The 16,129-nt window shown below is 44.7% G+C and overlaps 2 protein-coding genes across 2 annotated transcripts in view; one reads left to right on the top strand and one right to left on the bottom strand.

The window, feature by feature from the left end:
• The window catches only part of CFAP144 (cilia and flagella associated protein 144), a 16,550-nt gene extending 14,540 nt beyond the window's left edge, over positions 1 to 2,010 (top strand). The window contains exon 4 of the mRNA XM_074961966.1: positions 1,758 to 2,010. Coding sequence (XP_074818067.1) covers positions 1,758 to 1,868 — 111 coding nt within the window. The 3' untranslated portion in view covers positions 1,869 to 2,010. The remainder of the gene's footprint in view (positions 1 to 1,757) is intronic.
• Positions 571 to 16,129, bottom strand: EBNA1BP2 (EBNA1 binding protein 2). The gene is made up of 11 exons (XM_074961964.1): positions 16,022 to 16,129; positions 14,842 to 14,923; positions 12,544 to 12,618; positions 11,814 to 11,897; positions 9,479 to 9,645; positions 8,003 to 8,126; positions 6,690 to 6,779; positions 6,321 to 6,396; positions 5,931 to 6,024; positions 3,056 to 3,218; positions 571 to 2,644 (listed from the first exon to the last, which is right to left on the bottom strand). Exons 3-11 carry the CDS (start codon positions 12,610 to 12,612, stop codon positions 2,597 to 2,599), a joined length of 915 nt encoding a protein of 304 aa, XP_074818065.1. The 5' UTR covers positions 12,613 to 12,618; positions 14,842 to 14,923; positions 16,022 to 16,129; the 3' UTR covers positions 571 to 2,596.

Raw genomic sequence — 16,129 nt, 5'->3', positions numbered from 1 at the left:
GCTCAACCCCTGCTCCACCTCAGGCTCCACCCCCCTAAGCGCCTCCTGCATGCTGCTGAACAGCTGATCGCCATGGGCAGGAATCACTGGGAGGACAGGGAAGGAGCTGGTCCACAGGGCTGCCGGTGGATGCTGAGCACCCAGTATTTTTCCCCCCCCGAGTGCTCCACCCCAAAACACGCACAGAGCCCACGCGTATGGCCCAACTGGCATAGGCACTGCAGAGTACAGAGGTGAAGTGATAGTCCCCCTCTCTCAATCTGCTGCAACCATACCCAGAATATTTGCATTCAGTTCTGCTAACGTAAGTATCAGATGCTAATAAAGTTGGCGGGAGTTCACTGAAGAGCAACAACTAATGAAGTGACATTTAATGGGAGATAAGGCTACAAATGTTTGTAGGTAAATGTGGTATGACTGTATCCTTTAGGTAAGTGGGAAGAAAGAATCATGAAACTACTAATAAACTGGAGGTGTATCCCAGTCAGAAAATATAGTCTGATTTATGATAAGGAATCAACATGGAAATACTTGGAGAAGAGATGTAAATTTTGTGACACAAGGATTTATTAAAAACGTCTGACAAATGATAGTAGTAATCATGACTGATCCAGCAGAGATTTCTGAGGTTCCACTAAAGCAAGAGTGCCTGAAGAATTCTGGTAAATTTCTTGGAAACCACTTAGTTGAGGGAACATAGAACTGATATAATTGTATTTGTTTCAAAATAGAAACAGGATTGCCATAGGTCAATTTCTTAGCGCTCCTTCTACTCAGAGGGGAAAAAAGAGCAGATAGGCAGTCAATGGGGTAGGGTAGAGTGCTTTAGTCTTTCAAAAATTAGCTAGTTCCTAGATGGATAACACCTGCAAACAGGCTATCACTAAGGGGGTAACAAGGTGTACAGTGCACCAAGGGGAAACAATTTCTGCCTGCAGAGATTTATATAGAGCAAGTCATGACTTGCACTGCCTCCCTGCCAACAGAAACGCTGACCTCTAACCTGCATCCCTGTGCAACTCATCCCTTCTTGCTACTGACTCCTGGCTTGATTGGTAATGTACTTCCAACCAGCCACAAAAAAGAAAAAAGTTTAGTCTTTACTCCACAGACCTCCACACATTCCTGATGGCTTTAGTGACATGTTTTTATCCTTTATACCATTAGCTCGGCAACAAACACAGCTAAGGGGTGAGGGATCTCATTCCTGCATCAAACAATTGTTAACTAGTACCAGCTCCAGAAATGTTAATGCTATGGTGTGTTTCGGGTGAGTCAGAGTCACTGGTGACAATGCCTGAGCTAGAAAGAGCCCCAGCGTGACTTTCAGGTGGTTGATTGAGGTTGCAGGACTAGCAGCAATGGGCAAGGGGAAAGAAATTACATCTAGAATTGAACACATCTAAATTGGAGTTAGAGACAAACCTAGGAACTCTCAGGACCATTTTTACAAAACCACTTTAGAAGTACAGTTACCAAAAGACAAATGAAGTTTCCTTTATATGAGCACCTGGGTACAGTAGTAATCCAACAGTGAAGATATGATGGACCAATGGCCAGTATGGTAAATCGTATTACTTTTACCTTAGTGGCGATCAGCCAATAATGTGAAATATGAGATTCAGTTACCTTATCAATCATATAGTCATCCAGTCATGCAGCAGTGAATTGCAGCAACTGACTCCCTGCATCTTTGATCTCAAAGAGAACATCTCCTGGAGACACTCCTCACACTTTGACCATTTTCTCTTCCACAGACTAGTGTGGACCGCACTGACCGCAGACTGTACTTCCCATGTCGGAACAGTGAGATCACCAAGTACATGGCTGCCATGTGGCGCCTGAAGGAGCAGAGTGAGAACATGTAGTAGGGTGGTAGTAGCAACATTGCTGTGCTAGGCAGAGTTGTGTGGTGTTAGAGTTTCTAAACAACGTTGCCATCTCTTCATTGCCATGGGTAGCCCTGTAGATTTCTAAGCAAGGGAGGAGGACGCCCTAGCTGGGCCATACCTCCTGGAAGCTGACAGCTGTTACAGAAATAAACCCATATGAAAGTTCTGCTTTTGTCTCTTACTGTTCTCATCCAAGTGGATGTACTAAAAACCTGCAAAAGGCTTTATCTTTTTGACAGGCTCCAGGCTTGTGACTGTAGCAAAGCCAGTATTTAACAAGTCTGACCTGGAGGCTAAATTCCCCACTTTTACCAAAGGCAGCTGTGGAAAGAGCCATGGGGATCCTCCAATCCCAGTCACAATGAGGGACAGATTTCAGGTCCCTCCCTCAACACAACACTGAAGATAGGAGAACCAAATGAGCTCTGTCCAAACTATTTAATAAGTTCACATATGCCAGGCCCAAGGTTTGAGAAGCAGAAAAAAATCTTGGAGGAAAATTAACAGTACAAAGGAATTAATTAGTGACTGTATATGCACTTCCACTGCAACCATTTGCACCAAATGGCACCATCCAGCTTGGTCTACAGCAGTTAGAACTGCCTGAAGACTGCAGTGTCAGGAGGACCACCACCTGCAATTCATACAGACATAGAAACTAAACCAAAACCACTGGGGAGCAGGGTCCATCCACTCAATCCTTATCAGGTTCGACTCTTCATTTTCTGCCTCATCTTTTTGCCCGGTCTCTTCTGTAAAAAGAGAATGAAGAATTTAGATCTCTGGTTTTGAGCCCCACCCCCTGCTTCTGGCCTTATAGCATGGGAAAGAAGGGGCCTTGTCAGAGCAATGATGCTCACCTTTCAGTTTTTCTGATGCAGGGGTTCAGGACACTGGTAGGGATAAACATGGTATTTTCTCACTCACCTGCAAAGCATTCCCTTTGGCATGGAACTTGCTTTCCCCCGTTCATATCAAACCAACCTGCTCAGCCTTGCCCACCACCTAGTTAGTCTTGGTCTCCAAATACGCAGCCCATAGCCCCCTAGACACAGAGGTCATGTGCCACTCCTAACACACATATAGCTCTTCCCTCTGTGGCCAGGGCCCATCTCCCACTAATGCACAGGGTTGGTAATGTGTAGGACACACTTCTCACTCACATTGGAACCTTTTTTCCCTGCTTTCCCAGGGCCCTTGTTGTGGGCCACGCTAGCCCGGAAGCTGGATACGTCATTGTGACTCTCCCGTGTGTTCCATTTTGAGCCTTTCTTCTTCCCACCAAAGCCAAACTTCTGATTCTTGTAACGTCGCTTTGCGTTTGGTCTGAAACAGAAACAACCAGTCATCTCTGCTAGGTTCCCACCACCCTCCCTCAGTGAGCTCGCTTGAAAGCACGTGCGCGATGTGGGAAGCTCCCATCCAGCTCCTCCTAGGTGATGCTCATGTCACGCTAGATTCCATCAGATTTATTTCCGGCTGTCAAAAAGACCCATTTGTCTCCCTCTCACTGGAGATGGCCGCCAATGTGCACGGGCTGAAATTGTGGAAAAGCAGCATCATTTGCCCCATAACCTCAGCCGTGCAAAACACAATGCCATCCACAGCCTCAGAAACAACTCTGACATCATAATCAAAAAGGCTGACAAAGGAGGTGCTTCGTCATCATGAATAGGTCGGAATATGAACAAGAGGCTGCTAGGCAGCTCTCCAACACCACTTTCTACAAGCCATTACCCTCTGATCCCACTGAGAGTTACCAAAATAAACTACAGCATTTGCTCAAGAAACTCCCTGAAAAAGCACAAGAACAAATCCGCACAGACACACTCCTGCAAACCCCGACCTGGGGTATTCTATCTGCTACCCAAGATCCATAAACCTGGAAATCCTGGACACCCCATCATCTCAGGCATTGGCACCCTGACAGCAGGATTGTCTGGCTATGTAGACTCCCTCCTCAGACCCTACGTGACCAGCACTCCCAGCTATCTTTGAGACACCACTGACTTCCTGAGGAAACTACAATTCATCAGTGATCTTCCTGAAAACACCACTATGGATGCAGAAGCCCTCTACACCAACATTCCACACAAAGATGGACTACAAACCATCAGGAACAGTATCCCCGATAATGTCACGGCAAACCTGGTGGCTGAACTTTGTGACTTTGTCCTCACCCATAACTATTTCACATTTGGGGACAATGTATACCTTCAAACCAGTGGCACTGCTATGGGTACCCGCATGGCCCCACAGTGTGCCAACATTTTTATGGCTGACTTAGAACAACGCTTCCTCAGCTCTCATCCCCTAATGCCCCTACTCTACTTGCGCTATATTGATGACAACTTCATCATCTGGACCCATGGAAAAGAAGCCCTTGAGGAATTCCACCATGATTTCAACAATTTCCATCCCATCATCAACCTCAGCCTGGACCAGTCCACGCAAGAGATCCACTTCCTGGACACTACGGTGCTAATAAGCGATGGTCACATAAACACCACCCTATACCGGAAACCTACTGACCCCTATTCCTACCTTCATGCCTCCAGCTTTCACCCAGATCACACCACACGATCCATTGTCTACAGCCAAGCTCTACGATACAACCACATTTGCTCCAACCCCTCAGACAGAGACAAACACCTACAAGATCTCTATCAAGCATTCTTACAACTACAATACCCACCTGCTGAAGTGAAGAAACAGACTGACAGAGCCAGAAGAGTTCCCAGAAGTCACCTACTACAGGACAGGCCCAACAAAGAAAATAACAGAATGCCACTAGCCATCACCTTCAGCTCCCAATTAAAACCTCTCCAACGCATCATCAAGGATCTACAGCCTATCCTGAAGGACGACCCATCACTCTCACAGATCTTGGGAGAAAGGCAAGTCCTTACTTACAGACAGCCCCCCAACCTGAAGCAAATACTCACCAGCAACCACGTACCACACAACAGAACCACTAACCCAGGAACCTACCCTTGCAACAAAGCCAGTTGCCAACTGTGTCCACATATCTATTCAGGGGACACCATCATAGGGCCTAATCACATCAGCCACACTATCAGAGGCTCGTTCACCTGCTCATCTACCAATGTGATATATGCCATCATGTGCCAGCAATGCCCCTCTGCCATGTACATTGGTCAAACTGGACAGTCTCTACATAAAAGAATAAATGGACACAAATCAGATGTCAAGAATTATAACATTCATAAACCAGTCGGAGAACACTTCAATCTCTCTGGTCACTCGATTACAGACCTAAAAGCGGCAATTCTTCAACAACAAAACTTCAAAAACAGACTCCAACGAGAGACTGGTGAATTGGAATTAATTTTCAAACTGGATACAATTAACTTAGGCTTGAATAGAGACTGGGAGTGGATGGGTCATTACACAAAGTAAAACTATTTCCCCATGTCTATTCCCCCCCACCCCACTGTTCCTCAGACGTTCTTGTCAACTGCTGGAAATGGCCCATCTTGATCATCACTACAAAAGGTTTTCCTCCCCTCCGCCCTGCTCTCCTGCTGGTATTATATCATCTTAAGTGATCGCTCTCCTTACAGTGTGTATGATAACACCCATTGTTTCATGTTCTCTGTGTACATAAATCTCCCCACTGTATTTTCCACTGAATGCATCTGATGAAGTGAGCTGTAGCTCACGAAAGCTTATGCTCAAATAAATTGGTTGGTCTCTAAGGTGCCACAAGTACTCCTTTTCTTTTTGCGGATACAGACTAACACGGCTGCTACTCTGAAACCTGTCAAAAATATTTAAGACACTCCACTCTCTGCCCCACCTTGTTTATAACCAACTTTTCCTTTCTGCAAGTGTATACTATGAGCAGCAACACCTCTCTGAGGTGCATAAGATTGAACATTAGCATTAAGAGCTGGGAATTATCTGCTGCCATCTCGGGGATAGCTTGGGCCTGGTACTATCCTGAAAAATAGCTTTGTAGACTCAGATGGGGATATATTGGCTCCAGCTGCAATGCCTCCAACTTCCCCATCTCACCCTTTCTTTATTCGTTGACCACCATCTCCTTCCTTCTTCCCTTGATGTGGTGGTGGCTGCTCCCCATCCAGGAAATCCAGCTTGTCAGAGAGACCTGCAAGAGCAGAACATTTGTGGAGCTGCTACCATTGAATCAGACAGAAGAATTTCCAATGTAAGAGCTACAGCATTAGTCAATGGCAGTTTTATCGCCCACTAGGCACTGCCTATTTAAGAGTCTTTGTGCTGCCACTACTGCTGCTCTGTGTATCTCTCTGTTCAGCAATGCCCTTTTCCAACTCACTCCTCTCCAGTTTTGGCTAATGACACCCCACATGCTGCAGTGCTCTTATCTCACTGTCCTTTTCCTGCTCCCTCAGCACTCTCTTGAGGTGAGACTGATGACTTCACCTTTCTGGTATTTCTTGATTGCATTCAGCACAGTTGCTTTTTCCTTTTGCCTCTTCTGCAGAACCTCTGTTTGTACCTGTAACAAGAGATATGGGTTTTTCTCCCTACTGTACTACAAACGCTCCCAAGGGGCGCCACTGTCTTTATATTTTCCCCCTCCACACCCCCAAACAGGCATAGTAAACTGGCCAAACAGGGTCATGTTCAAGGCCCTCCTTCGCAGTGTCCCCAAACAACAGCTGGAAATGCTGTCCAAGAGGTTTCACTCTCTGGGTTCCCAAACAATATCTGGGATCACCACCCACAGGCTCCAGGGTCTTGCCACCGATGGGTTTCCTTCTTGCCCAATAACTTTCTCCACCTCCTCACCTTTTTGCCATATTTTCTCAATGCACGAAGCTGTTTTGCTTTCTCAGACTTCTCCATTGCTGCCTGTTTACTCTTGAGCTTGTGTCGAATCTTATTAGGAAACGAAATAAATGTTCTTGTTATGCAAAGGAAGATGTGGCTATGCGAACCGTGAGATGGATAAGCCATATGGGTAGGGCCATTACTCAGGTATAAAAATAAAACATGTTGTAAATCTTTACACTATGCACTAAACGTAGTCTATATTTATTAAATCCCTAAGGTCCTCCTAAAGCTGCTGCCCAGACCCAGTGCCACATTCTCTATTGCATGTAGTGATTTTTAGATACAGCTTCCTCTCTCTAATAGGGTCAGATAACTCAAGTTTGGGAATGCTCACTGCAGAAACTCCTGGCCTTCTGGTTTTCTTCAGCCCAGATTTGGCCAGAAGATTAATGGCATGTACAGAGATCAAGTGCAGCCTCAACAGAACAAGCTCTTACTGAACAGATTGAGACAAAGCTATCACTTTTGGCCAATCCTTTTGGATTTATAGACGAGATTGAGCAGTTCCCCTAGAAGGGACCTGAATCTTGGATAATGTTAGTGAAATCACTGGCCTCTCCCTGCCACAGAATTCAATCTTTCCCCTTCCTCCTCGCCCCCAAACAATTAAAAGCTTTTACTGGACTTTAAGTAAGAATGCAATTATACAATCAATCCAAAGATTAGAGAAATTCTTACTGGAAAGTTCTGCAATATGTGGAGGTAACAACTGAAGCATAAGAATAAACCTCTGCTCTTCCAAAGACAACCTAACAGTAAGAAAAACTCGTTTCACAGTGAAGTGCTTCACAACAAGCCATAATTCCTTGGGGATAATGGTCAGGGCTTCAGCAAGATTCTGTCAGGTCATGAGAACATTAGGAAAAAGTCCTGTGTTTTTAATATTATAAAAAACAAATTCTGTAATATGAACCTAACAGACTCTGGATTAAAATATGTGATGTATCCAATTCACTCCTGACTCCCAATTCCCTACTATAATCATTTCTATTTCATTTTACAATTCCCCTGAGAGCAGACTATTTCAAAATTGTCCATTATATGTGTTTTTTTGCACCCTCCTCTGAAGCATCTATTACAGGGCACTCTTGAAGGCAGAGTAGATCACTAGTCTGGATTCCATATGTGCTGACAGACTTCTCAAGTCTGACCATGTTTCACTGATGTATCATTGTTCAATCCTAAAGTCTGTGCTTTACGTAGTCTAAAATCTACACTCAGGAATCTGAGGGAAGAAAAGACATCCAATGCCAATCCAAGTTTAATACCTTCTGCATCTGTTGGTCAGATTTGGCCATCTCTGCAAAGTAATCATCTGGCCTTCTTGTGGGGACTTTTTGGTGATGTAGCCAAGGCAGGGCCTTTAGCACTGCTGCCTGGGCCTGACGGTAACTGGGAAAACAATGGGACAGCAAGTTAAAGTTAACAGTAAGGTCTAAAGCACACTGGGCATGGACATCAGGAACTCTGTTCATATTAGCTATTTGATGCAAGATAAATACAATTTACATAAAATCCCAAAACTATATCAGAGCAACATTAAAAATGCAAAGAGCCCAGGAATTAAGGTGCCAACAACATTAACCGAGACACATAGCTCATGTTGTATTTCTATTCCTGTTTTTCTGGTTAACATGTAGTTTACAATTTTACAAATTGTACTGTAAAATGCAAACCATAAAATAGGCAGAATTGCAATGACACCAAGATGCTACAGGAACTTCCATTTTCACTTTGGAACCTTAGTGGTGTGCTACAGGTATTTTTAAAAGAAATGATCTGTTTAATTAGGCATGGAAATTAGTTACCACCTTTGCAGCTCCTGCTATTTCATTGGAGACAGTTTTCTACAAGACTGGTTTAACAGGGCAGCAATTTGTTTACATTGTGCAACTATCTTGGCAAGTTTAATATAGGTTTAGAATGTACAGAATACCACCATGTACAAAAAAAATTGCAGTGCCCATGATTTTCTCGTGTCCTGGAAATTAAGACAGTCTGAAGGATTTCATTGCATTTGTTTCAACGAGATAATATCCCACGTGAAAATAGAGACCACCTCAAGACCTCTGGGTAGGAGGTCACAGATACAAAAAAAAACCCCCACCAATTTTAGGATTTTCTACTGCCAACCATTACTAAAGTACCTGAGTGCCTTCCACACAAAATACAGCCTGATATGCGTTAATATATTTTTTTCCCCTTGAAGTTTAGATTTTGTAAGGAAGCAGTTCTCTAAAGAGAACTTAATATATTTGAATTTAATAAAAAAAAAGAATTTTCTTGACAAGAAAATTCAACACTTATTTCATACTTAAATTCAAAGTTTTTTTAAATCTACCCAAGATTTAAATTATCTGAATATAAAATAGACTCTTAAAAAATTGTGCTTTAAGTAAAAAACAAGGTTTATATTACTAAACTGTATTTTCTCATGATTGATCGTTTTATAATCCAGGCCTGCCAAAAGAGGGTAAAGCACAAAATCTCAGAATCCAAAACAGGGAAGGATTTCAAGCTTCAAGATGTCTTGTTCTATTCTGGAATATATTTTGAGGGTTTATAGCAGCATGACACACGGGTGTCGAGTTGTTACACATGTATATGCATTAAGGATCGAAAGTGATGTGACATCGGCATGTGGGTGGAAGGCACGACACTGATGGCGTGCAGAGCATGGCAAGATGTGATAGTGATGCAACACTAGGTTGTGTGTGTGGAATGACTCTGGGGCCCCCTCTCACAAGCTCATCTCTCGCTGGAAGTCATCCTCAGGGTCGACGGTGGCTTTGTCAGGTGTGTGATATGAGGTTGGACTCATGACGTTTGGTGCCTGACCCAAGGTCACATCCAGCCTTTCCACCCAGGCTAGGTGCTGCTTGAATTCACACAAACATTGCTTCAAGCCATCCTAGAAAAAGAAGGACAGTTCTATTAACAGCAAGACACAAAACAAGTTTGTCTTCTGAAGGCTAGCAATTCTGTATCTCCATATTAGGATGGGCTGCCCCTTTAAGGGAGTTGGGCTCAACCCCACCCTTGACTTGTTAGCTGCCTCCCCAGGTGATGGCCTTTGAGGCAGATAAGACTGTCTGCTGAACTCAATTTAAGAGAGCAGCAAGATTCCTGTGGAGAGGTAGGGTCAAAGAGGACCAGAGAAGGAGCGCTCCATACCAGCTAAATGCAAAGGCTACCTGCAATGAGGAGCAGGAGATGAAAAGCCTTAAGAAGCAGCTTGAGGAAATGCCAGGCAGCATGAATGGAGTTTTGGAGGAAAAAACTGCAGAGTTGCGACAGACTTGTTTTGACTTAACCTGACATTTAACTGTGATGATGTTTTAATAAACCAGACCTCAAGAAGGGGTGTTTGACTCAAGAATCTGGGTGTAGTTTGAGAACCCCGAGAAAGGGAAATGAGGCAGGGTCAAACACTAGATCAGGTCCATGATTTAAACGAGTGATTGTGTGATCTTATAATTTTGTTCCTTCCTTGCTTCCCACTCTTTCATGCAACAGCAACCTTGATCTTAGATTGTGGAAAGTACCCAGTACACTCTTGGGCACGCAAAAATAACACTGCTGTTAAAGAATCTAAAGTTAATATGACAGCAAATGAGTGTGCTTCTACGGGTACTACACTGCAACTGGGAGGTGTGACTGAAACAAGTCTAGACATACCCGAGCTAGCCCTGATCTAGCTAGATTAAAGCTAGCTCAAGTAACAATAGGAGTGAAGCTGCAGCAGCGCAGGCAGAGGTTGCTCAAGTATGTACCTAGGGTCTGGGTGGGAAGAGCAAGTCCGTGAAGCTGCCCCTACTGCAGCAGCTTCACTGCTATTATTACTCAAGCTAGCTTTGATTTAGCTAGATCAAACCTTCCAACAGCAGTGCAGACATACCCTACGATAGCGTTGAGCTGTGCAGAGTGAGTGCTGGGAGCAGTGGTCTAATACTGCCAGGCAGGCATACACACCAACCAGCCAGTAATTCTACTGACCTTTTGCAAGTGCATTTTGGAACAAACTGGGCCCAGCCCAATTATTAAGCTCTCCACAAGCTAAAAATCTTCCTCCAGCAAGGTATTTTATTCCCTAAACACGTGCCTGCCACACACCAGTTCTGTGTCCCCACAAGACCACTCCAGAAAGTGTTTTGGTATGTCAAATGCTGTTCTGGGACAGCAAGTATGCACTAGGGAACTGCATTATGTAGTAATGGCAGTCAAACCATAGTTATGATGAACTCCTAATGGAAGCTCAGTTTCTGATTTTGGATCCACCCACCTAAAGGGTCACAAAAGAGACATATAATGGCTTCAAACTTGGTAGGTTAGCCTTATGGCAAAGGTAAAACATTTTCTATAAAATCTGAAGTGAACCAAACACTAAATTAAAACCCAAAAAGGCAAAGAAAAGTTACTTTACTGGACTCCCTCAGCTGGGATCTACTTCCCAGGATCCTGGAGAGGAGGCAACAATTGGTAGAGCCCAGCAAATCTGCCAATATCCACTTTATATGCGCATCCCCGGACGATATTTGCAGATGGATGCAGATTCAAATTTTGTATCAGTGCAGGGCTCTAACCATTGGTCCCTGATATGGATTGACTATCCAACCTTCTACTGTTTAATCATAACCCAAATGCCTAAACCTCAGTATGGCCAGCTGAGTCTTCAACAACTTGAGATAACCTGATAGTTGCCACAGGCCATGAAATCGTAAACGAACAAATCCTGTAATCTACATGGAAGCTAAAGTCAATGAGTAATATCGACCTTGGTGTCTCAGCATTACAGCAGCGAAGAACATGATCAACTCACTTAAGGACTTCATAGTGTAAAAAGGAAATCGGTATGGCAGTATTAGTTCCATAACAAACCCAGCCTTTACCACTGCAGTGTTCCCCACCAAAGATGTATGAGATAACTGAATAAATGCTCTAAGAGTTTTTAATTCACTAACCTCTGTGATTCCTATAGGTAGCCACATGAACAAGCCCAACCTTCAAAAGCAAACTCTTCCCATATAAGCACTCGCATGCACACACCAGAGTCACAGCCTACACAGACACAGTACTCACCACATTGTTAAGAGTCTTCTTGTGCCCCTCAAGCACAACATTCAGCCCTGGCTTCAGGGCACCCCTGGAAAATGCTGCCTGGAGCTGCACAGAAGGAGACTGGTCACAGACTGGTCCAGAGAAGATAGATTATGTCCCTTGCCAGGGGCTGAACACTTGGGCCAAGGCAGGAACTTATCACTCATAAGCACATCCATAATCAGGAAAGCCAGCCTACTAAGGGGAGCGGATAAAGGCAGAACATGTCAGGGGCTCACACACCACATTGATGGATAGAGGATAAGAACTCAGATAAAAAATGTGAACTGCTATCCACAACAGGCCACGAGAGAGAAGAGCTCCCAGGGGGAAGGCATAGCTCAGTGGTTTAAGCATTGGCCTGCTAAACCCAGGGTTGTGAGTTCAATCCTTGAGGGGGCCATTTAGGGATCTGGAGCAAAAACTGGGGATTGGCCCTGCTTTCAGCAGGGGGTTGGACTAGATGACCTCCTGAGGTCCCTTCCAACCCTGATATTCTATGATCTTTCTCTGCTGACACCCCTCCCACACACAGTAGGCAGTGGTGAAACACTTCTAGTCTAATTGGGGAAGCTTGATGTTCTAACTGATGCCTCCTCCGCAACCCCCTTCATTGTGTAGTGTTAGGTGTTCTCATCCAGGGGAATCTGCACTCCTTCTCCCCACACAGCACTGGGGAAATCTTGCTCAAGCTCCTTGGCATTAAGTTTACCTCTTTGTCAGTGATGACCGATTCTTCTGACTCGGACTCTGACAACGATTGATTTTCATAGTCTGCCATCTTTAACTTGGAGAAAGAAACAGATGAAGGTCATGTGTACTCTGTTCTATTTGGTTTCTCATACTATGTTCATCTCTGTATCTACAGAACTGCATAAGGATGGATGAGAGTCTGACTTGTACCCAGCCTGGCTCAAAAGAAATGGTTGGTTGCAGAGTGGATGTGTCATGTTCCCTGTGCAGGAACATGATGCTAGATGCATAGAGGGAGTGTGCACATGTGCTTTGTTCCCCTAACAGGGAATTGCTGTCTGATGTTGCTAGTTCTGAAGTGCTGAGATTGAAAATTCCTCCTCCAATGGATTTTTACTGCAGTGTTCACAGATATTGTGTTCACAGCCCTGTTTTCAGACACACAGCTGTCCAGAAATTCTCATTTTTTAAATGCTGGGTCTCAACCCAAATATTTTTTTTCCTTTTGAAAGTTTGAGTAATATTAATTCAACCAATTTTTCATTTGTATGAGGATGAAAATACTATTCTGCTGTGTATATGTTCCATATAAAACCCTATGTCATGAAGGCTATTATAATGCTGCACTTATTAAAGACTGAGGTAAAATTGTGTGCAACACTAATTTTTTTTTCCTTCTGCTTGTTACTACAAATAATCCTTCAAGTTGCTATAAATGAAATCTAAGGGAAATAATTCTCCATTTTCTCTACAGTAGAACCTCAGAGTTACAAACTGACCAGTTAACCACACGCCTCATTTGGAACTGGAAGTATGCAATCAGGCAGCAGCAGAGATACAACTCCCCCCACCCATACAAATACAGTACAGTACTGTGTTAACTACTAAACTACTAAAAAACTACTACTACTAAAAAACTACTAAAAAAATTAAGGGAAGCAGCATTTTTTTCTGCATAGTAAAGTTTCAAAGCTGTATTAAGTCAATGGTCAGTTGTAAACTTTTGAAAGAACAACCAAAACATTTTATTCAGAGTTACAAACATTTCTGAGTTAAGAACAACCTTCATTCCTGAAGTGTTTGTATCTCTCAGGTTCTGTTGTATTTACTCACTACACTTGACAGCACTTTAAGCTTAAGTCAGTTTCATTCTGTTCCCTGCACGTTCTAGCGTATCTGCAGACACACAGAATTAATCTGTCTCGCATAAAGAACACATTTTGCCTAGTTTCAGAGTAGCAGCCGTGTTAGTCTGTATCCGCAAAAAGAAAAGGAGGACTTCTGGCACCTTAGAGACTAACAAATTTATTTGAGCATAAGGTTTCGTGAGCTACAGCTCACTTCATCGGATGCATTCAGTGGAAAATACAGTGGGAAGATCTATATACACAGAGAACATGAAACAATGGGTGTTACCATACACGCTGTATGGAGAATGACCAGGTAAGGTGAGCTATTACCAGCAGGAGAGCGGGGGAACCCTTTTGTAGTGATAATCAAGGTGGGCCATTTCCAGCAATTGACAAGAATGTCTGAGGTTGCTGGTGAGTAATTGCTTCAGGTTGGGGGGCTGTCTGTAAGCACAGACAGGGGGCCTGTCTCCCAAGATCTGTGAGAGTGATAGGTCGTAATAAGAAAAGGAGTACTTGTGGCACCTTAGAGACTAACCAATTTATTTGAGCATAAGCTTTCATGAGCTACAGCTGTGAGCTGTTGCTCACGAAAGCTTATGCTCAAATAAATTGGTTAGCTTCTAAGGTGCCACAAGTACTCCTTTTCTTTTAGGTCGTAATAAGTGCAGCAGTTCCACCTTTTGCCCACCAGAGGCCGCTGTGGCACCAGAACAGCCTGACACATTCATGCGGCTGTTCTAGCGCCACAGTGGCCTCTGGTGTGCAAAAGGCAGAACTGCAGCACTTATTTGGCAAAATGCATTTTATGTGGGAAAATATAAAATTCTACACTCAGTGTGGCAGAATTCCTGTAGGAGCAGAGTTCATCACAGCACTCTGCCTGCAGAGCCAGGTTAGGACAGAGTGGGGCACACAGGACTGCTGGGCGGGGGGTGTGCGTCACAGACCGAGGTTCAGAATGGCTAGTGAGGGGGACAGACTGGAGCATGAGCTCAGGAGCTAGTGGGGTGACAGCATTGAGCCTGTGGATGGGGGAGGGTGGCTGCAGAGATCCATGGGGATGGGGGGTGTGGGGACAGGAGCAGACGTGCCTGACTGAATGGGAGAGGCTTGGGGTCAGTCAGGGTCTACATGGGGGAGACTTCCCAACACCATAACAATCCCCCCCAAGAAAAACCTCTCACCTACACCCAGGTTCACTCCCAGGGGCCTTTGCTATCTCTCAGCTCCTCCTTTGCATGCTTCTGACAGGTGCAGGAAATAGTTCTGTATTGTAATTTAAAAGAATTACACAAAGTTCTGTATTAATATGCCTAGTAAAGGAATCAATTTGCAAAAAAAAAATTACCAGCATTTTTTTTTCTGCTCTGATTTGCTGCAGACATCCCTGCTGACAGATATTTTGAAATAAATGACCAAAATAGTTGTAATTATAGTGTTATTTTGACAAATAAAATATGCAGAATTTTGAAATATTGTGTGCAGAATTTTTAATGTTTCAGCACAGAATTCCCTCAGGAGTAACACTGAATTCATGTTCCCTGTTTGTACGAGTTGTTCATTCCCTCTGAAGCTAGATGGGCCTTTGGTCTGACCCTGTATGGCTGTTCTCATGTTTTCCACACAGCATAAAGGAAGGAAAACATTATTGTACAACCACAAAAGCTGGCAGGTGGACTCAAAGACAGGGAGAGGTAACCTTTTTACACGCCTTATTAAAGTTACCTACAGCTCAGGTTCACAGCACCTCCTTTCTAATCTCTTTCAATTATAGAAATTTTAGGCCGCAACACTGCAAGCACTCATGCAGACACAATTTAACACACGAGTAGTCAACTGAAATCAGTGGGGCTACTGCAGCGCATACAGGTATTCACGTAAGTGCTTATAGGATGGGGCTTTAGGCATCTCCTGCAACAGCAAAGGTTTCCAAATAGAAGTGTGATTTTTAAGTAGTCAGTGTCCCGTTAAAGCACAGTACAAACGCCGCTACACCAAGTGCCGGGTTTTGAACACCAGGACCAGGCCGTGCGGTCACCGCGCCGGCGGGAAGCGGAGGGGGTGGCTGTGAAGGGGCGCCCAAGGGCCGGTCGGTCTGTTAGCAGCAGAGTGAACCCAGCGGGGGTGAGGAGTCTCCCCCGACGCCAGGACTAACTCGGCACCGAAATACGCTCCACCCGGCCCCAGGGAGACGAGCCGCAGCCCCGCACCAGCAGCGGGCAGGGCGGGGCGGAAACCCAGAAGCCCAGGTCTGGCCGAGAAGGGGGCAGCACGGGCGGAGTCCCGCAGCCCACATGGCATCAGCCCAGCGCGGGGGAAGAGGCGCTGGGTCCCGCCGACAAGGAGGACCGGTCCCGCTCTTACCTCAGCAGCCAGTTCCTTTCCCTGCCACGCGGACCCTCAACACCAGAGACAGGCGGCTCGCGAGAAACTCACTTCCGGCCTCCGCCGCCGAGGCCTACTCAGTTCCGC

The sequence above is a fragment of the Natator depressus genome, chromosome 8, assembly GCF_965152275.1.
Source record: "Natator depressus isolate rNatDep1 chromosome 8, rNatDep2.hap1, whole genome shotgun sequence".
NCBI lineage: Eukaryota > Metazoa > Chordata > Testudines > Cheloniidae > Natator > Natator depressus.
This window is presented reverse-complemented; position numbering and strand designations above follow the sequence as displayed.

What these genes read in the sequence shown, in the direction of transcription:
- EBNA1BP2 (XM_074961964.1), bottom strand. Translation starts at nt 12,612, where the DNA reads ATGGCAGACTATGAAAATCAATCGTTGTCAGAGTCCGAGTCAGAAGAA. An exon ending in AGAAGACTCTTAACAATGTG is followed by an intron (nt 9,646 to 11,813) that starts GTGAGTACTGTG and finishes TTCTTTTTCTAG; the next exon opens with GATGGCTTGAAGCAATGTTT. An exon ending in TGAGAAAATATGGCAAAAAG is followed by an intron (nt 6,397 to 6,689) that starts GTGAGGAGGTGG and finishes CTCTTGTTACAG; the next exon opens with GTACAAACAGAGGTTCTGCA.